The 27,660-nt window shown below is 37.7% G+C and overlaps 1 protein-coding gene across 1 annotated transcript in view; it reads right to left on the minus strand.

Moving 5' to 3' along the window:
- Positions 1-1,308: 1,308 nt before the first annotated feature.
- The window catches only part of LOC132495801 (testis-specific Y-encoded protein 1-like), a 62,741-nt gene continuing 36,389 nt past the window's right edge, over positions 1,309-27,660 (minus strand). Inside the window, 3 exon segments of the mRNA XM_060107732.1 lie at positions 1,309-1,658; positions 1,661-1,907; positions 1,909-2,278. Coding sequence (XP_059963715.1) covers positions 1,309-1,658; positions 1,661-1,907; positions 1,909-2,278 — 967 coding nt within the window.

Genomic DNA, 27,660 nt, shown 5'->3' on the forward strand with positions numbered 1-27,660 from the left:
AATCCAACCTTATATAGATATGTGGTTGAAAAAGGAAGGAGTATTTTAATACCCTTTCACATAATTATGGATATTCTTCTTTGATATTAAACCAAAACTCAATGAGTGGTAGTTTCTTTAAGGTTAGTTGCAATGTGGAATCTATAAGCACATCAGTAAATTTTGCTTACTCTGTGATTTTAAAAAATCCATTCGTCTATCTTGAACTTTGAATGGATCTTTTACTGATGCATGATTTCATAATGTCATTCATTGGTCATTTGGAAAACACTGGTTCATTGGGTAATGTAGATTGTCCAAAAGTTGACACATTTTATTTTATTATATAGTATCCAACAAATTACATTTGTCAATAATTTCATCAAAAAAGTCATTAAGTACTGGAAAACTATCATTTACTTTGGCAGATAACGTTTTACAAAATTCTAATTTTCACCTGAAAGCTTGAATTTATCACTGGCACAACAAAACTGTCAGTTGTTTTCCTTAAAGTGACAAGCTCACTTCACTCGCATTTGAGAAAATGTCTGCCAAATATTTGAGTAACTATAATTTGTTTGTCGAGTTGCTCTCTCAAGTAAAAATGGTGTTCTATGAAAAAGCAGATAGTTCAGCTTGCAACTCAGTTCTCCAGACAATCATTGTACTTCGTTATGCAGCAGAAGTGTTTTATGTATACTTCCTATTTCACTTCACATTATTTTTTAAATGTGTACCCAAGGGTTGAGATTTTTAAAAATAAATATTTTTTACTGCTTAATCAGAAATATTCATAAGTGAATCTGGCTTATTTTTTTCTGTGAGTGCGTGCCTGTGAACACAATGATTACTAATGATTTTGGTGCCATTGCCTTGATTCATGCTAAAGCTCCAGCATGAATCCACCATTGTTACTGCACCATCTATGCAATATCAACAGAGTGGAAAAGACAAAGAAGAGATCTTAGTATTCCTGTAAAAATAGTTTCAACCTCACAGACCTCCCTGATAGGGTCTCAGGGAATACCTCCAACCAGGGGTTTGAGGACCATATTTTGAGAATCCCTAGGTTAGGTCTCTAATTTTACCATTGCATCACTAACTTTTTTTTTTTTTTTTTCACTTGTTAACTTGTTTATATCTCTCTGGGCGTCATTCCCGGCACGTGGGGCGTGGTCTCTGGAACCTTCACTGGCCATCCTTTCCTCGTTTCTCCCCTGGGCACCAGAACCGCGTAGGTAGATACATCCACCCGTCCCCCGCATCTGTAGACGCCTCCTGCCTCTTGTGCTATTTGGCCAAACTCTGAGGCTCCAACAGCGCCTTCATTTACGGGTCTGTGCCGGTGGGGCCTTCCTCCCTGGGGTAGTAGTGCAGGGGATTGGGCCACAGGCCCTCGCCGATGATCTCAGCAATCCTGTTAGACCCTGGGCAGTTGTGGTCACACAACCAGTTGAGGAAGTTAAGGCTGGTGGTGTCCTGCCTGCGGCTGTGGGCACCTTGTTCATAATCCCAGAACCACTGAACTGGAGTGGAACGAGACGCCCTATATCCAGTGATGCTAAGGTGATACTCCTTCATGATCACGTCGTTCCAGAAGTAGGAGTTGTTCCGAAAGAAAAACATCAACTTGCAGCGGTGCCTAGGATGGCCCAGTTCCTGCACCTCCAAACTGATCTGTAGCTAATCATGTCTTCATCTTGGTCACTGATCATGGCCGACATCTGGGGTTGGTTCATGATGGCTCTGGCCCAGAAGCCAGGGATGCCCCAGATGATGGCTCTTCTTCCATTCAAGTGAGGCTTCCGCGTCTGACCCATCATGTGCTTGAGCCAAGCGTAGGCCCTGCTGGCTTGGGCATTCAGAGGGCTCAGCTCTAACTGCAGGGCCACCAGCGCCTCCAGCAGGGGCCGGGCGGTCGTGGGTCCCGGGTCTCGGCCCTGGCTCTTCCTGCCCCTGCTCCTGGGGCTTCTCCTCCAGCTCCTCCGCCTGCACCTCCTACTGCTATTCCTCCGCCCCCGCCTCCACCCTCTGCATGATGTCTTCCACCAGTAGCCCCAACTCCTCCCCGATCCCCGCCACCTCTCCCTCCTCCAGGGCCACGCCTTGCCGCACGACCCTCACCCTGAAGATGGTGGCCTCCTCGCCCGACCCACCAGCTAGTGCCCGCACGGCACCCACCTCCCCCACTGCACCTGGGGACCCGCAGACCCCTGCTTCCTGAGGACCCCCTCCCACACGCAGGATGACCCGGGGTCCCCGGGCGGTGCCACGTGGCCCTGGCCCTGAGCTGGGGCAGCTGCGAAGGAGCGGGAGGTGGGAGCACAGCACGTGGTCCGCAGAGTAGCCCGGCGACTAGAGCCCCACTGAGCCTCCTCGGACTTCGGGGTGGGGGCGGGGTGTCGATTGGGGCGGGGCTAATTCATCGTTTTACTTTCCTCCCAATTTAAGGACAAAGTAAGCGTAGAGCAGATATATCCATCCCACGGATCGTATTACAGTTAAAGGTATAGGTGGTGGAAATATTTTCATTACCGTTTTAAATGATCAGATATCTAAAATTTTCATGAATTTTTATGGAATCTGCTCTTACAACTTAAAGCATTTTATTAAATTAGCAAAAGTGTTCTAGAGTATCAATAAAATAATTTTTACATTATGATAATTCTGCATTTGATAACACGAAAAATTAAGTTAACATCTAATATAGTGTCTTGGATCTGCATTTAAACATAATGCTACTATTATAAATCTATTAAATTTCCCTGGATTTCTTATTAAGCTATAAAATACCTATCCACATCTCAGAAGTAAACATAAAAATATGTATACGGTATGCTTAGAATTTTTCAACTTTATGTTGTATTATTTCTGTTAATATGGACATCCAGGAATAACTTAATTTTATTAAATCAGTTACAAGTTTACATTTGAAACAAAATTTAGAAATTTAGAGTCAAGTCTACATGATATAGAAAACTATTCATAATAGGACATTATTAGAACCTGTAGTATTCTGTGAGGATAAAGCCAAAAATTCTATATTGTTTGTAGTCAATGTCATATTTTTACATCTCACTGTAAATAACATGAAAATAAAATCTGTATAAAAATAAACTACTAAGAACCCCTTTATTTACACTGGTCTTTTAATATAATTTAGTTGTGGGAGAACGTGAGTTAAAGCCAAATAGGAGTGTGTGTGTGTGTGTGTGTGTGTGTGTGTGTGTGTGTGTAAAAATTATGGATCGCTTCTACCACAAGACCTTGCATTTTTGTGATAAAGCTCCTGGCTTTTACTTGTCAATATCACATCCTAAGGAAATAAATGTTAAAATAAGGAGAATACTATTTAAAATCATAGAGGATGGATGAGTTCCAGGGAGTCCAGAAGCCCCTAAAATTATGTGCAAAATGTATTGTATCTATGGTCTTTTTTAAAAAGAGAGGTTCCAAAGCTTTTTATCATGGAGTTCAAGACCCTAAAAAGTTAAGAACTACTGAATCTGTGCTTTGGTTAGAAGTGGGATAATTTTACACCATATAAACTGGGTAAATCATGTAGAGCCTCAGGTCTATATATGATAACTAAAGTGAGCTAAGCATGAAGGATATGAACCATACCCATGTAACTACACCTTAATAATTAATTGCGGAGTTTTGTTCATCAATTTTTCTATAATCTCCTTAAATTGGCTATGTGTTTTATATTAAAATAATAAGAAGGATTAAGAAGTGTTTATTCAAAAATATCTGTACCTAAAATCAGAACAAACTAATGGGCATAAATCACTTATTAAAACATTTAAATGCAAGATAAATATAAGGAGACTTGATTACCAGTTCTATAGTATCAGCAGATAGTTAAATAGGTTTATTATCATACCTAAATTTCTCATCACTCTCTAGAAATGTGGTTCATGTCTTATAAGAACACTTCTTTGCAAGGTGGTAATCGGTGATGTCCCAGAGTCATTTAGAGACTGACAGTATTCTGAGCTACATGTCTTATTTCACAAAGTTATGAATTTGTATTTTAATAACTGTTGTTTGTCTTCTTCAAATTCTTAATTTTGAAGGGAAAAAAGAATTACAAATCTCTTTACCTTGCCATCACAAACACACACATTCATACATGCATGCACACATACACATTCAAGTTATTCAATATTGCAACATTTTTCCTTGTTACAGTAAAATATTCTCCTCCTACATTTTTTTACTGATAAAGCTTTTCTATTCCCAAACTCAAAAAGATTTTTATATTTATAAATTTTACAGATATAGAAATATCCATAAGATGGTGCTGTATCTTTAATTTAATTTGGTCAGATACTTGAATGCTAAAATATATCTATTATACATGTGGTTAAAAGACTAGGTTAGAGTTTAATCTCTAAAAAGTCTTATGCTGTAAAGATGTCAGTATAAGTATAATCAGAATCTTTGCATAACTTATTTTTTATATATCACAGATTATTAAAGCATCTTTGCCCCAGATTTAGTTGCCAACTATAAGTGAAAAAAATAATTGAAATTCTCATTTCAACTGACATTTTCTGAATAATAGCCACTTTGCACATACCACATATGACAAATGAAGTAGTTGAATTATATACAGTATCAATTTCTACCAAGGTCAATAATAGTCTTTAAAAGTCCTTTGAAACATCCAATTTGATGGAAATTAGAAATGACATTGCATGTAAGCACTTCCTTTCAAATGCTAAAGCACTGTAGAGGAATTAATTCAATAATTTTCTCTAGTAAGTTTATTTACCTAGTGAGGGAAAAGTAATTTAAGACATGTTAATTATATAATGTATTTCTGATTCAGGGATATGCAGTTAGGAGAAGTAATATTTCATATCCCATTTAATTATCACTTATAAACAGATTTAATAGAGTGCTTAAAATTGGTTATAGGATCTTTTATTTTATTTTTTTTTATGTTTTTTTTTCCTCCCGCTCGCCTTCCCCACTCCAGGATCTTTTATTTTTAAGATGAACAATCTTATGCGAAAGGAATAGAAGCCATTGCAGTGGAGGTGACAAGGTGACAAGGGAAAATGTGTTCATAAAAGGAAATATTTGGAGTCATGAAGGTTGATAATAACAACATATGGGTGTATCCAAGACAGGAACCAAGTCCTCATCACATAACCACATGAAAATCTCAAATAAAAAATTTACTGCTGGGCTTCCCTTGTGGCGCAGTGGTTGAGAGTCCGCCTGCCGGTGCAGGGGACATGGGTTCGTGCCCCGGTCCGGGAAGATCCCACATGCTGCAGAGCGGCTGGGCCCGTGAGCCATGGCCACTGAGCCTGTGCGTCCGGAGCCTGTGCTCCACAACGGGAGAGGCCACAACAGTGAGAGGCCCATGTACCGCAAAAAAAAAAAAAAATTACTGCTATGATTTGGGGACATATTTAATTTTATAGATTTGCTTTCCTAGCAATTACTCATAATTTTCTCTTCCTTTGAACAGTGTGCCATCTTCTGAATTACACTATCATTACATCTCTCTCTTTTTAAATATTTATTTATTTGGTTGCCCCAGGTCTTAGTTGAGGTTCATGGGCTCCTTAGTTGCGGCTTGCGGGCTCCTTAGATGCAACTTTCTGGCTCCTTAGTTGTGGTATGTGAACTCTTAGTTGCGGCATGCATGTGGGATCTAGTTCCATGACCAGGGATCAAGCCTGGGCCCCCTGCACTGGGAGCACAGAGTTTTAATCACTGTGCCACCAGGAAAGTCCCAATCATTACATCTCTTAATCCAAGCTGATGCTGTAATTTTGCAGAAAACTTTGACTAGATTAGTAGTCATTATGAAGTAGTGATAAACAGAATCCTATATAACATTATATTGCAAAATAGCAAAACCTAGTGACCAGTTATTAACAACTTATACATTTAGGCTAAAATTTTCTGTCAACAAAATATCAAAATATACTGCTATCTTAAAAAGTTATAAAATAACTCTAAGAAATATGTGATGCTAGATTTGTGGGGACATTTTCACCTTCTCAAAAATTTCCCAGAATTTAACTTTCTTAATTTTTCTTAATATATATTTTTTCTCATACTGAAATAGAAACTCTAAATAATATTGGGGTTTATGTAAATAAAATATAGCGAAACATATCTGTGTGATTTAAAATTAAAAATTAAAATTAAGAAACTAAAATCAGGTAATGCTGTTGAAAACCATTTTCAGTAAGATAATCTATCAGCCTTTCAATGAAATATTTTTCCAGTCACTTGACCATAGTGTTGGTTATACAACGATACATAATAAACGTTTATGTTGATGGCACCTTCCCACAGACTGCTTTCTATGACAATGTTGTTTTGTATTTAGTGGGGAGAAAATAGTATTATGATGTAAAAGAAATAGCTAATAATTATTTAAAAGATCGAGAAGAAAAATATTAATTATACGTTTTGCCTGCACATTCATTTTGAAAATAGGACCAACTGCACCTGTTGGTAAAATAACACCTGATCAAGTGCTTCAGAAGAAATCAAAGAGAGGATAGAAGTCTCTATTTGGAGAAACTAAAGGTACCACAGGGCAGGGGCTATATGCAGGAAATCTTTTGACATTAAAAGACCACGAAGAATGCTAAGAAGGCAGCAATGGGCACGGTTCTATTATGAAAATCCCCACAGCTTAATTAATGGATATTTATTAAGAATTCACTCTGAGCCAGGCACTCTGATAAGTAGAGGAGGTAGAATGATGAGCAAAAAAGACCATTTCTCCCTCATGGGCCATGAAGTATAGGATGAAGACAGACACTAATACAAAAACCATACACGTAAATATGTAATTACATACTGAAATGATTTCTTAAAGTAGAAGCGCTGGGTACAACGAGACCATATGACCAGGCAGTATGACCTAGATGGCAGAGGGATGGGGGAAACAGGTGGCGCTTGAGCAGAGATCTTGAGGATAAGTGTGAGTTAGAAAGAGTCTTTCATTACATGCCTGGGATTTGCTTCAAAGTTATCAGGGGTGGAGGTAAGGTGGGTGGTGCCATAGACGAAATATGATTAGACATGTATTATTAATATGAATGTTTGATAATTTCAATAAGAAATACTTTATATATTTATAGGTTATATATATATATATGTATATATATATATATTTATTTATTTATTTATTTATTATATAGTATTTCAGGCAGAAGGAGGAACATATTTGAAGACCCTGAGGCAAGAAGGAACTTGGTTTGTTCTAAACCCTGGAAAGAAGGCCAGGGTGGCCGGAATGGAGAGAACTGAAGACAGACAGAAAAGAGCTCTGTAGACCATCCTAAAGGTGCTGGCCTTTATCCTAAGAGCAATGATGGGTGTTAGGCACCAGAGTTATAGGCACATATTTTATTTTTTACAATAAAAATCAGCCAGGTTGAGATTAGAAAATGGCAAGATAGTTGAGGGCGTTGGAAATGTTAGAAAGGAAGTGATTGGAAAGAAATATAGGAGGTACAACTGAAATAACTTGAACAAATAGATATGAGGCAAAAATGAGAGGAAGATGTTAAGAAGGTCTCCCAAATTTTGTAGTTTGTGCAACACTGGGCTTAAGAAATTCTTTTAATTGAATTATTTTTTTGAATTTTAGATTTTAAAAATAACATTTTTGTCTTGGTATCATTCTTATACCATGAAATCTTGAGCATTTCAATCCCTTTTGTCTCTGTTAAAAGATTTAAGTCCCTACTAGAGTGCTAAATTCTTCCTATTTAATTTCTATTTCATCTGGAGTGTGGGGACGATAAAATTAGATAAACTTTGGTGAGTAGGGTAAAATCAGCTTTAATACCCTGGATCCTGTCAAGGAACCTAGGATATCAGTTATATTTGTATTTCTGATGTTTATTTCCCTCCTTTTATCTTCTGGCATTTCCAAGTCAAGAAATGCAAACATATGGTCTTTGCACAGATACAATAGATTTACAATAAATAAAACAAAGAAATCATTATGATGATAATCTGCAGCAAAAATGAGAAGATTGATCTTTTCCTTCCTTTCTTTCAATACTAGTCTATAACTCTTAATATAACAATGACACTGATAGATGTAATTACATTCCTAACACATGTGAACAGGAGGCCAGAACTGGCTCAGGATTAGGAGTAATTATTAAAAGATTTTAGCGGGGACAGAAAGTCTCCACCCAAAATCCTCACTGGAGAATATCTGTCACAGGATGAAGCACTCACTACAATGAAATATACTTAAGTAAAATTTACTGCTTCCAGACTGTTAGTTTCACATTGGTGATGCAATACTGTTCAAATGTTCCTTTTTTTTTTTTTTTTTTTTTTGCGGTACGCGGGCTTCTCACTGCTGTGGCCTCTCCTGTTGCGGAGCACAGGCTCCGGACGCGCAGGCTCAGCGGCCATGGCTCACGGGCCCAGCCGCTCCGCGGCATGTGGGATCTTCCCGGACCGGGGCACGAACCCGCATCCCCTGCATTGGCAGGCGGACTCTCAACCACTGCGCCACCAGGGAAGCCCCACAATAGTCTTTTAAGGAAAGTACAGAGATTAAATGATTCGCCAAGGTTTAGTTCTTTAATTGGTGAAATTCTCTTAATTCCAAACCCATTACTTTCTCCTGAGTTATAGACCTTTGCTTCATCCTCCAACTGATTATCTTTACCTAGACATTTGAAAATAACTCATTATTTCCTGTACAAGTAGCAGTATGATACAGACTCTGTACCCATATTGTCAGTGTTCAAATTCTTTCTGCCACTTAATTAGGTGGCTGAATAACAAACCACCATAAAATTCTGTGGAATAAACAACAATCAACTATTCTCTCTCACCATCTGTGGGTTGCCTGATCCAGGCTGGGCTGTGCTCCAAATTACAGGTTGGTTCCAAGTCCATTCCACCTGCCTTTCATCCTCTTTAGACCAGTAGGCTATCCTAGGGCATGTTCATCTCATAGTGATGGCAGAGGCATAAGAGGAGAAGCCCTCCATACATGCATATTTCAAGCCTCTGCTTGTGTTATATATATGTTAGCATCCCACTGGCTAAAGAAAATCACATGGCCAGGCCCAAAGTCTAAATAAAAGGACAAGGAAGTACACTCTGTCCACCATGAGACCAAAGCCAGTCACATGACCAAACCAAGGATCAGTGGGATGGGGAAGTGATGGTAAGGGAGGGTGAATATTTTTGAACAATAATCTACCACAGAGACCTTAACATTTCTTGCCTTAATTTCTCTCTTTGTAAATCTTTCCTAAGGTTGCTATGAGAATTCAATAAAGCACTTAGGATGCTTAGCAAAGGGTGAGCGCTAGGGAACATAGACACTGCTATTTCTATATGGCTCTTTTCATTTAATGCAATCCCACCTCCAGGCCTCTTACAGCTATCCCATTTCTTCTCGCATCCATTCTTTTTCTTCAAGGAAGCACATTTGTTTAGCCCAAGGCAAACAGTTTGCACTTAGGTGCAGCTAGCTTTAGTATCCATATCAATAAATGACTCCTCTGTAGGGAAGATCTCTATACAGGTTTCCCTTCTTTATTTAAGGCACACCTCATCACTGAGCTTTCTGATCCTGATGAGATTGCTAACATCCAAAATCCAGATTAATGAGGTAAATATCCTTATTTAAATTTTCTAAATTTTCTGTGATGAATGTTTCTTTTTCAAAAGAAGGCGAAAGGAATTATAATAAAGATAACCTAATTCAAGCTATGCCACCTCTGTGAAGTTTTCTGTAACTTCTCCTCTTTCCTCTGGGATTGTCAATTTTTTTTCTTAACCTTTATTACAGCAGTGACTGGATCCTATGTGACATGCTTTTATTCCTAGTTCCAAAAATGAAACCTTCTAGAAAATGGTTTCTTATTCTTGTCTCTTTCCTAACACAGTACATGACACAGGTAAATGATCCATAATTTTCACCAGATAGAATTGGGGAGAAGCCAGCAATGGAACCTAGCAAAAGATCGTTGATTTCACTTCTGACCCACCCTCAAAAGTGATATTCACTAAAAGATACAGTCTCCTGTTTGTAAACTATACCTCAGTAAAGTTGATTTTCGAAAAAAAGATTCCCAAAAGACAAAGGATAAATGCCCTATGGAGTATCAACCATTTACTGGCAGATAATGACACTTATTATAAAATGGGTATAAAATAATATTGCTGAATACTTTAAAAAATGAGCTTTGGCTAGTAATAGAAAATCAGCATTGGACAGAATAGGAAAGGTAGCACAAAAATAATCTTTGCAACAAATGGTGCTAAAATAACTGGATACCCATACAAAAAATAAATATCAACCATCATCTCCTGTCATACACAAACATTAACTCACATTGATGGTAGACCTAAGAGAGAAGCTAAATCTATAAAATCTCTAGAAGGAAAAATAGGAGAAAATCTTTCTGACCTTGAGTTATGCAAAGATTTCTTAGATTAGATGCAAAAAAAAAGTAAATCATAAAAGAAAAAAGTGATAAATAGGTTTTTACTAAAATTAAAAACATTTTTTTCCATAAAAAGACACTATTAAGAAAGTGAGAAGGCAAGCTTCAGATTGGAAAAAAATTTAGCAGAAACACACATATCTGGCAAAGGACTTGTTCCCAGAGTATATAATGAACTTGTACAACTCATTAATAAGCAGTCAAATAACCCAACATAAAGATAGGCAAGAGATTTGAACAGATACTTCACAGAAGAAGATATACAAATGGCAAGTGAGCACATGAAAAGATGCTCTACATCATTAGCCATTAAGGAAAATGCAGATTAAAACCCCAGTGAGATAGTATTATATACCCATTTGAATTAAAGTTAAAAAGATTAACAATACCAGTGCTTGGTGAGGATGTGGAACTCATGGAGCTTACACTTCATTGGAATGTAAAATGGTGTAACCACTTTGAAAAATTATTTGGTAGTTTCTAATACAGCTAGACATATAATTACCATGTGACCCAGCAATTCCACTCCTAAGTATTTTGTTACCCTAGAAGAATGAGAAGCTATGTCCACCCAAAGATGTGTATATGAATGCTCAGATCAGCATTATTCACAAAGTTAAAACCTGGAAGCTATCCAAATGTTCATCAGTAGCTGAATGGATTTTTTTTAAAGTGGTAAATTGATATAATTGAATACTCCTCAGTAATAAAAAGGAATGAACTACTGATACATGCAACATGGATCAACCTCAAAAATATCATGATGAGTAAAAGAAGCCAGACACAAAAAGTACACATCATTCTATTTCATTAAAATTTTAGAAATTGCAAACTAATCTATCAGTACAAAAGACAGATCAATGGTTGCCTGGAGTCAGGAGCAGAGAGAGAAATGAATTGTATGGGGCCATGGGGAATATTTGGAGGGTTATGAAAGCAGTCCATATCTTGATTTGTAGCAGTAGTTTCTCAGGTATATATATATATATGTGTCAAAACTCAAAAATTTTATAGTTAGTAGGTAGCTCATTGTTTGTAAATTATATCTCCATAAAGTTGATTTTAAAAATAAATGTTTTCCAAAAGGCATGGGATGAAATGACCTATAGAGAATTAACATTTTATTGGCAGATAATTTATTGCAAAATAGAAAAAAAGTAATACTGCTGAACACTTGAAAAAAATTCTTTAGTGCTTAAAAAATCAACATTGCACAGAAGAGGGAGGGTCACAGAATCAAATATAAATTTTTTTTTATCCTACTTTCTGAGTCTATGAATTCTTCCTCCTGCCTCATCTCTACTCCCCACTTTTAGCTGAACAGATGGACATTGCTTTCCCTTCTTCTTTCCTTCTCTCTCCTTATTCCCCACTTCTTTCCATGTTGAAAAAAGATCTATTATTTTAGGCAATGCTAATTACACAAAAGCGTTAATTTGGGGGACGAGTGAGAATTTTCGAGTGTAAAAATAAAATACTAGTGGTAGTACATGTACTCTCATTAAAGCAACTGGAAGTACTCACAAAAATAAATGAATTAAATATTTCATACGCAGTCTCCAGAATTCAGGGAAAGTACTCCCAAGTCAGGGTACAGTATAAGTGCCTACCAAAGCTCATGAAATTCAGACCTAATTTAGTGCATCTCTGAGGAGACAGTTGCTGGTTTTTAGTTGCTATCCCCTCACAATTGGCACACTTGAATCTGCAAGTTGATCTTACATTTGCTTTTTCTTTCCTAAATATGACATTTACAAAGAACAGAGTAGAATTTATGGGTCCATTTCCAAAGTAAACTCAATTTTTCTGTAGTCCAACCAAAAGTCCCAATTAAACTTTTTTTTTTAACAGGACAGTCTCTATAAGAGAGACTGTCTCTATAAGTCTCTATAAGTTCCAACTAATTTAATTTTTTCAACTTGATTTCAGAGGGCTAATGCTAAAGAGCTATAAACGTAGTCAAGTGAGATTCTTTGGAATTCTAATGGGATCTGCCTATCTGGGGATTTGCTTTTTACCTAGAAGCACTGCCATTTATATAAATACATTTTCCTCTGGCAAACATACACCTACACATATTTCCATCACACTCACAAATTTTCAAGAGCTGTAACTGGGAAGAAAAAATTAAAGTTAGTGGGACAATACTAAATAATCAGCATTTTTTGTTAAAGATCAATTTTCTAAATCTTTCACAATCCTGACTTATCCACAATGATATATCATGCATGGAAATATGGGGAAGTTTGCAGTATTTTGAATATACAGCAAAATACTATTAACGTTTTTTCCCTATCACTGCCAACTCTTTATTTGAATTTTAGAGTTTGTGTAATCATATAACCGCTTGCTAATACCCTGAAAATAGACGCCAGGGAATTCAAATGACGGGTTGAAGACCGACTGGAAATATAAAACTTGCTTTTCTGCAAACAGACAGCCTGTGAACAATAAAAGTACAATCCTGGCATGAATGCTTCTTGTTGATACTGTTAATTTTCAGCTGTAAAATGACCTGGAATTTTTCCAAAGCTAACAAGTCCATAGCCTTCCTTCCCATAACAAAATTCCATTATTATTGGAAATGTAATATCTAATCACACTGGAAGTAGAAAATTTAAGGAGCTAATAATAACAACAGTAATAATAACAGCTGAAGTTACACCCAGAAGCACTACCATCTACATAAAGGTGAAAATGTGTGTTATAAGCCAGCATTTTACTAAGACCTTGATATAAATTTTCTCACTGAATTTGTACAAACCCCCATGAAGTAGTTTCTCTTATTATATCAACATTGCAGCTGCAGAAATTGAGACTTGGAGATGTTAAGTAACTTCTTCAAGGTTGTTCAGCTAGTAAACAGCTGAGCTGGATTTTGAATGTAGATAGTCTACTCCAGAACATAGTTTCTTAGCCACGATGAACTGCAAATAGTTGCAATTTACAGAGGAGGTGAAAGGTAACTGTCTCTAATCTTTAAGTAGAATGACAGAAACTAGGTACATTCCTTAGAAGACATAAATGTAATCAGGGGTACCAGAAACATATTGATTGCACCTGTGGCAGCTTTTGTGGCAGGCACTGAGGTCCAAAATTCTATAAGGCTGGGAGTCTACTGTCAAAGATAGCACAGATTAGTGAAGGAGACAGCTATATAAAAAATTAAATAAAAGAAAATTGGTAAATGCAATGTCAATAGAGGTATGAAGAGAGCACTAGGGGAGCACAGAGGAGGGGAAGGCTGAGTGGCTTTAGCGGAATCCATACAGCCTTCCCAGAATAGGTAATATCTGAACTCAGCATTCATCAGTGAATGATTTTCGTGGCAAATAATATTTAAGATGTGAACAGACACCCGTGAAACAAGAAATAAAACAGAGGCAAAAGATTACTAGTAAGCAGAGCCTTTGGTTCTAATATCAAACCCATGGTTAAGTGGCACAGCAACTTAGTAGTCTGGTAGTCTTAGTAGTCTGGAATTTGTTAATGTTTTCCCCTAAAGCTTATTTCTGGAGAGTAAATTAACTAAGTACTGGTGAACAAATAATAAGAAAAAAATCCCACTAAAGTAAAAGAAAAGGAGTATAGTCATTCTTCGGTATCTGTGAGAGATTAGTTCAAGGACAACCAATGATACCAAAATCCATACATGCTCAAGTCCCTTACATAAAATGGCGTAGTATTTGCATATAACCTATGTATACTTTAAATCAACTCTAGGTTACTTGTAATAGCTACTACAATGTAAGTGCTATGTAAATAACTATAAATACTACTTAAATGCTATGGAAACAGTTGCTGAGGGTGGCAAATTCAAATTTTGATTTTTGGAATTTTCTGGAATTTTTTCCCCCAAATATTTTCAATCCACATTTGGTTGAATTCGCAGATGTGAAGCCCACGATACGAAGGCTGACTGTAGTATTTACAAGGATTGGAAATCAAATACATTTTGAAAGGATAGTGATTTGAAGATCAAAGACAAAAAAATGATGAGTCCGACTCGAAAATACACATAAATTCTGAATTATTTTTCCTCTAGTATACATTAATTTCAAATATTATTTTGTATTATTCAAATGGTAAGAATTTCAGAATATTTAACATGACATACAATGTATACCATCTCCATTCATTTAAAAAGTAGTATAAATTTCATAATGTATTCATTTTAATTTAATTTTTATTTGTCATATTTTTAAATTTAGACAAAACTGTCTTAGGTCAGAATCATCTGTTTTATCTCTCTCAGCCCCTTGCTTCCTATGAATGACAGTTCTGAATTGAAATCCTATGTTAGCCATACACAAATCTAAAAGATGAAGGACTTGTGAAAATCACTGGGTACATCTCTTGGCTTTGTACCACATTCAAGCTTTACCTACACTAGCGAAAGAAAGCATGAGAAATAAATCTAATGTTTTCAGTAGTTAATCTGGAAAAAAAGAAAAAGGACAAATTAGTGCAAACAAGAGGAAGATTTTCCTAAGAGAATGGTCTTTAAGAAGTTTTGGGGCTTCCCTGGTGGCGCAGTGGTTGAGAGTCCGCCTGCCGATGCAGGGGACACGGGTTCGTGCCCCGGTCCGGGAAGATCCCACATGCCGTGGAGCAGCTGGGCCCGTGAGCCATGGCCACTGAGCCTGCGCGTCCGGAGCCTGTGCTCCGCAATGGGAGAGGCCACAACAGTGAGAGGCCCGCATAGAGCCAAAAAAAAAAAAAAAAAAAAAGAAGTTTTGAAACTTTCAGTACAGTCTCCAACCCCGCTACGGTAGGACTGTGATTGAACAGGAGACCCCTCAAGATTTTATGGCTAAAAGTCTTTCTGGCTAAAATACAGTATTTTATGAAGCCAACCAAACTGGATCAAGGGCACTCTGATAGGAGAATGAACAAAAGCTCTTTGGATATGTATACTCAATTAACACACAAGTATCTCAAAATTCAGTTCAAACTGGCTTAAACAGTAAGAAAATTTATAGGTTTATGTGACTGCGAGTCCAGAGGCCAACAGACTTTACGTCTGTTTAATTCAGTAATGCTAGTTCTGTTTCTTCAGCTTCCTGTCTTGTGCCTTCCTCTGAGTATTGGGGTTTTCCTTAGGCTGCTTCCCGCATGGTAGCAAAAATGCTATAGCACATCACCTCTCTCCGTACCATGGAAAGGTAGAAAGAATTCAGGGGGACATCTTAAAATATCAAAGACCTCTTTTCCCCAGAAGCCTTCAGCAAATCTCTCCCAATTAGCCAGAATTTGTTTACATACCCATTTATGGCTGAATCTTGTAGCCAGAGACATGCCACGTGCTGGCTGGCTTAGGCCTGGATCCCTGAACCAATCACTGGAATTCATCTTTATTGCTTTCTTTTATTGAAGTATAATTGACTTATAATATTATATTAGTTTCAGGTGTACAACATAGTGATTAGATGTTTTTATACATTACAATTCACCTGCATTCTTAGACCAATCAGGCCAACTCTTGGAGCTGGGGGAAAAGTCAGCTTCTCCTGAGGTACCTGAGCTGTGAGAAGGAGTAGTCATATGATCAAAGATGAACTTCTATTAGGAAGGGAGAAAAAGGGCCAGATGGTAGGGACAAGCAACCATCAACAACTACAAAACCATCAATATAACAAACTAAATATTTAGTGATATTTTGCGGAAATTTGTGGAAAAACTAACTCCCAAGAAAGGAAAGTGTAGGTATAGTCAACAGAGAGCTCTGAATGGCTCCCTCTCTGCACAGTATAGCAATGAAAAGGGATCATAATTAATAATATTATTAATAGTGTGGTAAGAAGGATCTTCTGTTTCTTCTATATCTACGAACTTGCAGGCTCAAATTAAAATTCTTTTGAACACTAAAACTGGTTGCCACATTTATATTTTCTCCCATTGTTTTTTTCCACAATAATACACTTTATATAAAAACTCTCTCTCTCTCTCTCTCTCTCTCTCTCTCTCTCTCTCTATATATATATATATATATATATATATATATATATTCATGATGGATGGATGGACATACTGTACATAATTATGACAAAAACCATAATAATCACACATATACATATTTAATCCTCAGAGAGATTACTGCCTTGCCCAAGGTCACATAGCTAGTTGAATAGCAGAGCTGGGATAAAATCCAAGCCATTAGGCTTTGGAGATGGTATTCTTATTCTAGATTATACCTACTGCCTCATGGAATATCTTCCTCCTCACTTTGAGGGCTACTCTTTTTTCTTTCTGCCCACTCTTTCCTTTCCTCTTACTTCTGGGTTTATTCTGATGCCTTTATTACTCCCCTCTTGCTGTGAGCTCCCTGAAGATCTTCTGACCATGGGACAGTTCTCCACTAGTTTTCTGTCATCCAAGGTCTCTTCCCCATTTATTTGATTCTATTACAAGCTCCTATAACTGTTCTTCCATATTAATTTTTGATCTCCTATTTTGGGGAGTTTATTACAAGTGTTATTTCCTTGTATTTTCTAAACCAGAGCATAAGAGTTAATGCATGGAATTACTTTCCCTCTTAGCTTTATATTAACATATTGCTTTCAAGATCATGCTATTTGCTACATTAGTTTTAATAACATTTAATAGGCAATTGCTTCCTTCTCTGTAACAGTCTTAAGTATTTTAATGTACCATTATTTTTCTCATTATAATTTGTTTTCATTTTCTTTCTTATATTATTTTTAAATATGTAGTTCATTAACATTTTCCCAATATATTTCCTAATTGTATTCCACTTCAAATCATGATGTCCAAAGCTCTTAGGCATTTTTCAAATGAAATAAACTAGAACTATTGACTGCAACAGGGAGGAACCAATAATATGTTCATTAGACTTCTATTTATATTTATACCATAAAAGCTAATCATTTTTATTATTTTATTTCAGAATAGGGTATCCTCATTAAAGTCCCTAGTTTTCCTAAGGAAATATTACATTTGAATTTTCACATATTTTCACAAAGGATACAGGTTTGGTCAAAGCTGTAATGTAATCAGATAGAGATCCTGGCTTATCGTGTTACCACTTTTCAGTGTGTATTTAGTCAGAGACTAGCCTTGCCGCAGCCTGAATGGTGTTTCTGTTCATATTAGGAGAAAACCTTCTTTTCCTCAAGACAAGTACAGCCACCCGACAGACAATTATGGGGATAAACACACAAGTCCAGAGCAATTTTTAATATGAATGACACTCCCTGGTGCTGGGCATGACCAACCAGAGGTCCGGGCCCCGAGAGAGGCACCATCAGTGCTCCTGTTTATTTCAGTGAACTTTTTCTGATTGTACTCGGCCAGCCTGGAAAAGAACTGAGGTAATCAGACATGATTATTTGAATTCTTTGTGACTGAGAATCAGGTTTACTAAGACAAGAGAAGAAAATAATTTTTTATTTTAGTTTTCATGGCACGTCAGGTTCTACTGAGTGCTAGTGAATCTTGCTATTTGTCAGAATCTTGCTGTTTATCAGTTTAAACCCAATTTCTCCTGTCTTGATGTTTGAATATAGCATTTCAACATCCTCTAAAACAATATGAAATGAAATGACATTTTAACTGCCAAATATAATTACCTATTTAAATCACAAAATTTTATTATACTTTTTTTTGAAGAAATCACATTTCTTATGATATAATAATGTAAATATCTTATTTTACTGGAAAGAATGATGTTCTCTGTATATAATTTGCTTTACTAGCACTGAAAAAGGTAAGAAAAGATAGATAATTAAGGCCATTATTACAAGTTCTTACACTTGAAGAATAACTAAAAATTGGTTGGGCTTGTTTGGAAGTAGAGGTGGGGATATGAAATTTTATAGTGAAGCAAAAAGCTGGCTTAGTAACCAACTATGTGTAACATAGGATAAAATAGGACATTTTTGAACAAGTGAAAAACAATATTAGTAAGGCTTTAAAATAAAAACTGTAGGTAGAAAACTTCAGACATTGATCTCAATCCTAAGAGGAGTATAAAATATTATGGGGAATTCAGAAAATTAATGATAAATCATATTGTGTGTATATGCATGTATATATCTATATATATGCACATGGGATATATGTATTGATAGTTAGGTTCAGAAGTACTATTTAAGTTGTATCTTGAAATATATAATTGAGTTCTTAATATTTATTCTCCTTCATTCTCTCTGCCTAATTTCCATTAAAAAATATTTGGGAAATAGTCTATGAATTAATTATTCTTGCCATTATCAAATGCCCATTTCTTTCTACATTTGTTTTTCTTCACTTTTGATGAGTATGACAGACAATGATTATATGTTTTATACACTTTGAGACTGAAGTTGGAATAAGGCTTTCAGATTAGTATCCTACTCATCTAATACTCTTTTTCTTACAAAGCATGGGAACTAGGGATGAGATTAAAATGTAACTAGCTGCTATGTTCATAAATATTTTTAGTTTTTGGATGATACTGAGGTGAATAATTGAATATTCATCTTTTGAATAATAAAATTTAGTCAAGGGCATACCACCAAAATGTATCATAATCAAAATTCAAGCTAACATCAAAATCAGGGACTCAAAAACTAAACGGTTTCTTAGAAAACAAACAATGATTGAAAAACTGGAGAGTAAGGTTATCTAGAATCAAAATTAAGTACCTCAAACTTCAAGTGAACATAAATCTCAGTGATTATATATCTTAACCAATTTACAGATGTCCAGCCTGGGTATAGCCTGGTGAAATATATCCATAGTGTTAGGTTATACATAGTCCAGAGAAAAGCTGATATACTGAAGATGAACTGCTCTGAGAAAATGTGCTGGCATATTAAGAGGCTGGATGACAAAATGAGCATGGGAAGAGTAGATAGAAATGAGAGCTTGTTATTGGAACTTCAAGCAAAGGAACAGGGATCCAGATATGTTATCTAGGTAAAAGGTCAACTCCAGATAATCAATGGTATTTTGAAATTTCCCACAAAATTGTTTCTATTTCAATGCTTCCTAAGAATATAAATATTCAACAATAATTTTCAAGAACTAAAAATATTTCCAGAGATACCTACAATATAATCTCTATAAATCACAGAGTATCAGGTTCTCCAAATGGTGGAGTTGTTGACTTAAAGAACAAAAATGAAATCTCTACAATGTTGTATATGGGAAGCAGTGAACCCTCATGCTGTCAAAATAAGGAGGGCTGCTTGGTGTCCTCCATCAGCTAGACAGCTGTATGTGAGAGATGTTAGGATTGGGACACTGTAACATAATGTTGTTGTTTTCTTAATTCCTGAATTGAATACCTGTTTCATTCTGCTTTGATGAATTCAATTGGCTATCACAGAAACAAATTTGAAGTCTTCCAAATAGGTACCTCTTTTAGGTCAAGAGCAAGACCTGAACAGACAACATGTATTTTAACATTCAGCAATTTTTGCTAGGGAGACAATTTTTTCCAATCTAATATCTGCTTCTTTCTGAAGAAATTTTGCATGTCTAAAGGAATTCACTAGGGAAGACCTTTTGGCTGTTTGTTAAGAGTCCTCACAGTATAGCATTAATCTTGCCAATTCATCAGGAATTTGAGGTTGGGTCTCAGATTGACAAATCTAAAATCTTTTTTTTTTTTTTTTTTTTTTTTTTTTGAGAGGACAGAGAGAGCACTTTATTTTTTTTGTTTGTTTGTTTTTTTTTAATGTTTTTTTTATTTTACAAATTTAATCAGTTATACATATACATATGTTCCCATATCCCCTCCCTTTTGCGTCTCCCTCCCACCCTCCCTATCCCACCCCTCCAGGCGGTCACAAAGAACCGAGCTGATCTCCCTGTGCTATGCGGCTGCTTCCCACTAGCTATCTACCTTACATTTGGTAGTGTATATATGTCCATGCCGCTCTTTCACTTTGTCACAGCTTACCCTTCCCCCTCCCCATATCCTCAAGTGCATGCTCTAGTAGGTCTGTGTCTTTATTCCTGTCTTACCCCTATGTTCTTGATGACATTTTTTTCTTAAATTCCATATATATGTGTCAGCATACAGTATTTGTCTTTCTCTTTCTGACTTACTTCACTCTGTATGACAGACTCTAGGTCCATCCACCTCATTACAAATAGCTCAATTTCATTTCTTTTTATGGCTGAGTAATATTCCATTGTATATATGTGCCACATCTTCTTTAGCCATTCATCCGATGATGGACACTTAGGTTGTTTCCATCTCCGGGCTATTGTAAATAGGGCTGCTATGAACATTTTGGTACATGTCTCTTTTTGAATTATGGTTTTCTCAGGGTATATGCCCAGTAGTGGGATTGCTGGGTCATATGGTAGTTCTATTTGTAGTTTTTTAAGGAACCTCCATACTGTTCTCCATAGTGGCTGTACCAATTCACATTCCCACCAGCAGTGCAAGAGTGTTCCCTTTTTTCCACACCCTCTCCAGCATTTATTGTATCTAGATTTTTTGATGATGGCCATTCTGACTGGTGTGAGATGATATCTCATTGTAGTTTTGATTTGCATTTCTCTAATGAGTAAAGATGTTGAGCATCCTTTCATGTGTTTGTTGGCTGTCTGTATATCTTCTGTGGAGAAATGTCTATTTAGGTCTTCTGCCCATTTTTGGATTGGGTTGTTTGTTTTTTTGCTATTGAGCTGCATGAGCTGCTTATAAATTTTGGAGATTAATCCTTTGTCAGTTGCTTCATTTGCAAATATTTTCTCCCATTCTGAGGGTTGTCTTTTCGTCTTGTTTATGGTTTCCTTTGCTGTGCAAAAGCTTTGAAGTTTCATTAGGTCCCATGTGTTTATTTTTGTCTTTATTTCCATTTCTCTAGGAGATGGGTCAAAAAGGATCTTGCTGTGATTTATGTCATAGAGTGTTCTGCCTATGTTTTCCTCTAGGAGTTTGATAGTGTCTGGCCTTACATTTAGGTCTTTAATCCATTTTGAGCTAATTTTTGTGTATGGTGTTAGGGAGTGATCTAATCTCATACTTTTACATGTCCCTGTCCAGTTTTCCCAGCACCACTTATTGAAGAGACTGTCCTTTCTCCACTGTACATTCCTGCCTCCTTTATCAAAGATAAGGTGACCATATGTCCGTGGGTTTATCTCTGGGCTTTCTATCCTGTTCCATTGATCTATCTTTCTGTTTTTGTGCCAGTACCATACTGTCTTGATTACTGTAGCTTTGTAGTATAGTCTGAAGTCAGGGAGCCTGATTCCTCCAGCTCCATTTTTCGTTCTCAAGATTGCTTTGGCTATTCGGGGTCTTTTGTGTTTCCATACAAATTGTGAAATTTTTTGTTCTAGTTCTGTGAAAAATGCCATTGGTAGTTTGATAGGTATTGCATTGAATCTGTAGATTGCTTTGGGTAGTAGAGTCATTTTCACAATGTTGATTCTTCCAATCCAAGAACATGGTACATCTCTCCATCTATTTGTATCATCTTTAATTTCTTTCAGCAGTGTCTTATAATTTTCTGCATACAGGTCTTTTGTCTCCTTAGGTAGGTTTATTCCTAGATATTTTATTCTTTTTGTTGCAATGGTAAATGGGAGTGTTTCCTTGATTTCACTTTCAGATTTTTCATCATTAGTATATAGGAATGCCAGAGATTTCTGTGCATTAATTTTGTATCCTGCAACTTTACCAAATTCATTGATTAGCTCTAGTAGTTTTCTGGTAGCATCTTTAGGATTCTCTATGTATAGTATCATGTCATCTGCAAACAGTGACAGCTTTACTTCTTCTTTTCCCATTTGGATTCCTTTTATTTCCTTTTCTTCTCTGATTGCTGTGGCTAAAACTTCCAAAACTAGGTTGAATAAGAGTGGTGAGAGTGGGCAACCTTGTCTTGTTCCTGATCTTAGTGGAAATGGTTTCAGTTTTTCACCATTGAGGACGATGCTGGCTGTGGGTTTGTCATATATGGCCTTTATTATGTTGAGGAAAGTTCCCTCTATGCCTACTTTCTGCAGGGTTTTTATCATAAATGGGTGTTGAATTTTGTCAAAAGCTTTCTCTGCATCTATTGAGATGATCATATGGTTTTTCTCCTTCAACTTGTTAATATGGTGTATCACATTGATTGATTTGCATATATTGAAGAATCCTTGCATTCCTGGAATAAACCCCACTTGATCATGGTGTATGATCCTTTTAATGTGCTGTTGGATTCTGTTTGCTAGTATTTTGTTGAGGATTTTTGCATCTATGTTCATCAGTGATATTGGCCTGTAGTTTTCTTTCTTTGTGACATCCTTGTCTGGTTTTGGTATCAAGGTGATGGTGGCCTCGTAGAATGAGTTTGGGAGTGTTCCTCCCTCTGCTATATTTTGGAAGAGTTTGAGAAGGATAGGTGTTAGCTCTTCTCTAAATGCTTGATAGAATTCGCCTGTGAAGCCATCTGGTCCTGGGCTTTTGTTTGTTGGAAGATTTTTAATCACAGTTTCAATTTCAGTGCTTGTGATTGGTCTATTCATATTTTCTATTTCTTCCTGAGTCAGTCTTGGCAGGTTGTGCATTTCTAAGAATTTGTCCATTTCTTCCAGGTTGTCCATTTTATTGGCATAGAGTTGCTTATAGTAATCTCTCATGATCTTTTGTATTTCTGCAGTGTCAGTTGTTACTTCTCCTTTTTCATTTCTAATTCTATTGATTTGAGTCTTCTCCCTTTGTTTCTTGATGAGTCTGGCTAATGGTTTATCAATTTTGTTTATCTTCTCAAAGAACCAGCTTTTACTTTTATTGATCTTTGCTATCGTTTCCTTCATTTCTTTTTCATTTATTTCTGATCTGATTTTTATGATTTCTTTCCTTCTGCTAACTTTGGGATGTTTTTGTTCTTCTTTCTCTAATTGCTTTAGGTGCAAGGTTAGGTTGTTTATTCGAGATATTTCCTGTTTCTTAAGGTGGGATTGTATTGCCATAAACTTCCCTCTTAGAACTGCTTTTGCTGCGTCCCATAGGTTTTGGGTCGTCGTGTCTCCATTGTCATTTGTTTCTAGGTATTTTTTAATTTCCTCTTTGATTTCTTCAGTGATCACTTCGTTATTAAGTAGTGTATTGTTTAGCCTCCATGTGTTTGTATGTTTTACAGCTCTTTTCCTGTAATTGATATCTAGTCCCATAGCATTGTGGTCGGAAAAGATACTTGATACAATTTCAATTTTCTTAAATTTACCAAGGCTTGATTTGTGACCCAAGATATGATCTATCCTGGAGAATGTTCCATGAGCACTTGAGAAAAATGTGTATTCTGTTGTTTTTGGATGGAATGTCCTATAAATATCAATTAAGTCCATCTTGTTTAATGTATCATTTAAAGCTTGTGTTTCCTTGTTTATTTTCATTTTGGATGACCTGTCCATTGGTGAAAGTGGGGTGTTAAAGTCCCCTACTATGATTGTGTTACTGTCGATTTCTCCTTTTATGGCTGTTAATATTTCCCTTATGTATTGAGGTGCTCCTATGTTTGGTGCATAAATATTTACAATTGTTATATCTTCTTCTTGGATTGATCCCTTGATCATTATGTAGTGTCCTTCTTTGTCTCTTCTAGTAGTCTTTATTTTAAAGTCTATTTTGTCTGATATGAGAATTGCTACTCCAGCTTTCTTTTGGTTTCCATTTGCATGGAATATCTTTTTCCATCCTCTTACTTTCAGTCTGTATGTATCTCTAGGTCTGAAGTGGGTCTCTTGTAGACAGCATATATATGGGTCTTGTTTTTGTATCCATTCAGCCAGTCTGTGTCTTTTGGTGGGAGCATTTAGTCCATTTACATTTAAGGTAATTATTGATAGGTATGTTCCTATTCCCATTTTCTTAATTGTTTTGGGTTCGTTATTGTAGTTCTTTTCCTTCTGTTGTGTTTCTTGCCTAGAGAAGTTCCTTTAGCATTTGTTGTAAAGCTGGTTTGGTGGTGCTGAACTCTCTCAGCTTTTGCTTGTCTGTAAAGGTTTTAATTTCTCCATCAAATCTGAATGAGATCCTTGCTGGGTAGAGTAATCTTGGTTGCAGGTTTTTCTCCTTCATCACTTTAAGTATGTCCTGCCACTCCCTTCTGGCTTGTAGAGTTTCTGCTGAGAGATCAGCTGTTATCCTGATGGGGATTCCCTTGTGTGTTATTTGTTGTTTTTGCCTTGCTGCTTTTAATATGATTTCTTTGTGTTTAATTTTTGACAGTTTGATTAATATGTGTCTTGGTGTATTTCTCCTTGGATTTATTCTGTATGGGACTCTCTGTGCCTCCTGGACTTGATTAACTATTTCCTTTCCCATATTAGGGAAGTTTTCAACTATAATCTCTTCAAATATTTTCTCAGTCCCTTTCTTTTTCTCTTCTTCTTCTGGAACCCCTATAATTCGAATGTTGGTGCGTTTAATGTTGTCCCAGAGGTCTCTGAGACTGTCCTCTGTTCTTTTCATTCTTTTTTCTTTATTTTGCTCTGCAGCAGTTATTTCCACTATTTTATCTTCCACCTCACTTATCCGTTCTTCTGCCTCAGTTTTTCTGCTATTGATCCCATCTAGAGTATTTTTTATTTCATTTATTGTGTTTTTAATCGATGCTTGATTCGTCTTTAGTTCTTCTAGGTCCTTGTTAACTGTTTCTTGCATTTTGTCTATTCTATTTCCAAGATTTTGGATCATCTTTACCATCATTATTCTGAATTCTTTTTCAGATAGACTGCCTATTACCTCTTCATTTGTTAGGTCTGGTGGGTTTTTATCTTGCTCCTTCTCCTGCTGTGTGTTTTTCTGTCTTCTCATTTTGCTTATGTTACTGTGTTTGGGGTCTCCTCTTTGCAGGCTGCAGGTTCGTAGTTCCCGTTGTTTTTGGTGTCTGTCCCCAGTGGCTAAGGTTGGTTTAGTGGGTTGTGTAGGCTTCTTGGTGGAGGGGACTACTGCCTGTGTTCTGGTGGATGAGGCTGGATCTTGTCTTTCTGGTGGGCAGGTCCACGTCTGGTGGTGTGTTTTGGGGTGTTTGCGGACTTTTTATGATTTGAGGCAGCCTCTCTGCTAATGGGTGGTGTTGTGTTCCTGTCTTGCTAGTTGTTTGGCATAGGGTGTCCAGCACTGTAGCTTGCTGGTCGTTGAGTGAAGCTGGGTGCTGGTGTTGAGATGGAGATCTCTGGAAGATTTTCGCCGTTTGATATTATGTGGAGCTGGGAGGTCTCTTGTGGACCAGTGTCCTGAAGTTGGCTCTCCCACCTCAGAGGCACAGCACTGACTCCTGGCTCCTCAATTTGGGATGATTTGTTGTCTATTCATGTATTCCACAGATGCAGGGTACATGAAGTTGATTGTGGAGCTTTAATCCGCTGCTTCTGAGGCTGCTGGGAGAGGTTTCCCTTTCTCTTCTTTGTTCTCACAGCTCCTGGGTCTCAGCTTTGGATTTGGCCCCGCCTCTGCGTGTAGGTCGCCGGAGGGCGTCTGTTCTTCGCTCAGACAGGACAGGGTTAAAGGAGCAGCCTCTTCGGGGACTCTGGCTCACTCAGGCCGGGCGGGAGGGAGGGGCACAGAGTGCGGGGCGTGCCTGCAGCGGCAGAGGTCGGCGTGACGTTGCACCAGCCCGGGGCGGGCCGTGCGTTCTCCCAGGGAAGCCGCCCCTGGATCCCGGGACCCCGGCAGTGGCAGGCTGCACAGGCTCCCGGAAGGGCGGTGTGGACAGTGTCCTGCGCTCGCACACAGGCTTCTTGGCGGCGGCAGCAGCAGCCCCAGCGTCCCACGCCCGTCTCTGGGCTCCGCGCTTTCAGCCGCGACTCGCGCCCGTCTCTGGAGCTCCTTTACGCGGCGCTCTTAATCCCCTCTCCTCGCGCACCAGGAAACCTAGAGGGAAGAAAAAGTCTCCTGCCTCTTCGGCAGCTCCAGAGTTTTCCCGGACTCCCTCCCGGCTAGCTGTGGCACATTAGCCCCCTTCAGGCTGAGTTCTCGCCGCCAGTCCCAGTCCTCTCCCTGCGCTCTGACGGAAGCCCGAGCCTCAGCTCCAGCGCCGCCCGCCCCGGCGGGGGAGCAGACAAGCCTCTCGGGCTGGTGAGTGCCGCTCGGCACCGCTCCTCTCTGCGGGAATCTCTCTGCTTTGCCCTACCCAGGTATGTGGGGAGTTTCTTGCCTTTTGGGAGGTCTGGGGTCTTCTGCCAGCGTTCAGTAGTTGTTCTGTAGGAGTTGTTGCACGTGTAGCTGTATTTCTGGTGTATCTGTGGGGAGGAAGGTGATCTCCGCGTCTTACTCTTCCGCCATCTTACCCGGAAGTCTCCTAAAATCTTGATAGCGTATTAAGAATGGACTCTTCTTTGAGAGAGTGCTGACAATAATCAAACTCATAGAGACTGAAGTATATAATCAAATGCTTATTATTTTATAATGAGAAGAATAATCTTGCAAATCAACATTCTTGCACCTATTTAAGGCATTAAACTCAGACTTTTTAGGGAAAACCATTTATAATCAAGAATTTGGAATGAGCATGGAATCAGACCAAAGGGATTTGTGTGAGAAAAATATAATTAGAAACAAAATCCTCCCGACTCAGTAAACCTCACCACAAAGGTAGAAGAGAAAGAAAACAATTTTACTATTGAATAAGCATTAATCAACAATGTGATGCACATCACAGGCAATCTGCTAAAGAGAATGCAAATACAAAAAAAAAAAAAAACTCACCATTTCATATAGCCAAGCAGGTAAAATCCATTACATACTTGTTCTCAAGATGTACAGTGACAAGTTCTTAAGAAGTAAAATAACTTAGCACCATTTGTCACGCATAGTTCCTCCTCAGTTCACCTGGTAATTGGGGTGACCGGCAGTGTTAGCTAATTGGCCTTATCCAAAAGAAAAATAAACTTATGTCTTCTTACATCTTTATGGCAGGAGGTAGTTATGCAACTTGGAGTGGGGCTCCCACTGAAGTTAGGCCACAGTTCTCCCACAGAAACTGGGAGATAGGGTGATGTCTTCCTTGATTAGTACATTTCCAAGAGATCTTCCCCAGGTCCCTGAGAAAGACATTCTTGAGTCTTTAAGCTGGTAAGAGGCTAATTTAACTTCTGAAAAGACTTATGCAGGGGGTGGGGGGCGTGGCCAAGATGGCAAAGCAAGAAGACCCTGAGCTCACCTCTTCCCATGGGTACACCAAAATTGCAACCACTTACAGAGCAACTATCCATGATAGCAATCTGAAGACTAGCAGAAAGGATCTTCCAC

This window comes from Mesoplodon densirostris, chromosome 9 (assembly GCF_025265405.1).
Source record: "Mesoplodon densirostris isolate mMesDen1 chromosome 9, mMesDen1 primary haplotype, whole genome shotgun sequence".
Classification (NCBI taxonomy): Eukaryota; Metazoa; Chordata; class Mammalia; order Artiodactyla; family Ziphiidae; genus Mesoplodon; species Mesoplodon densirostris.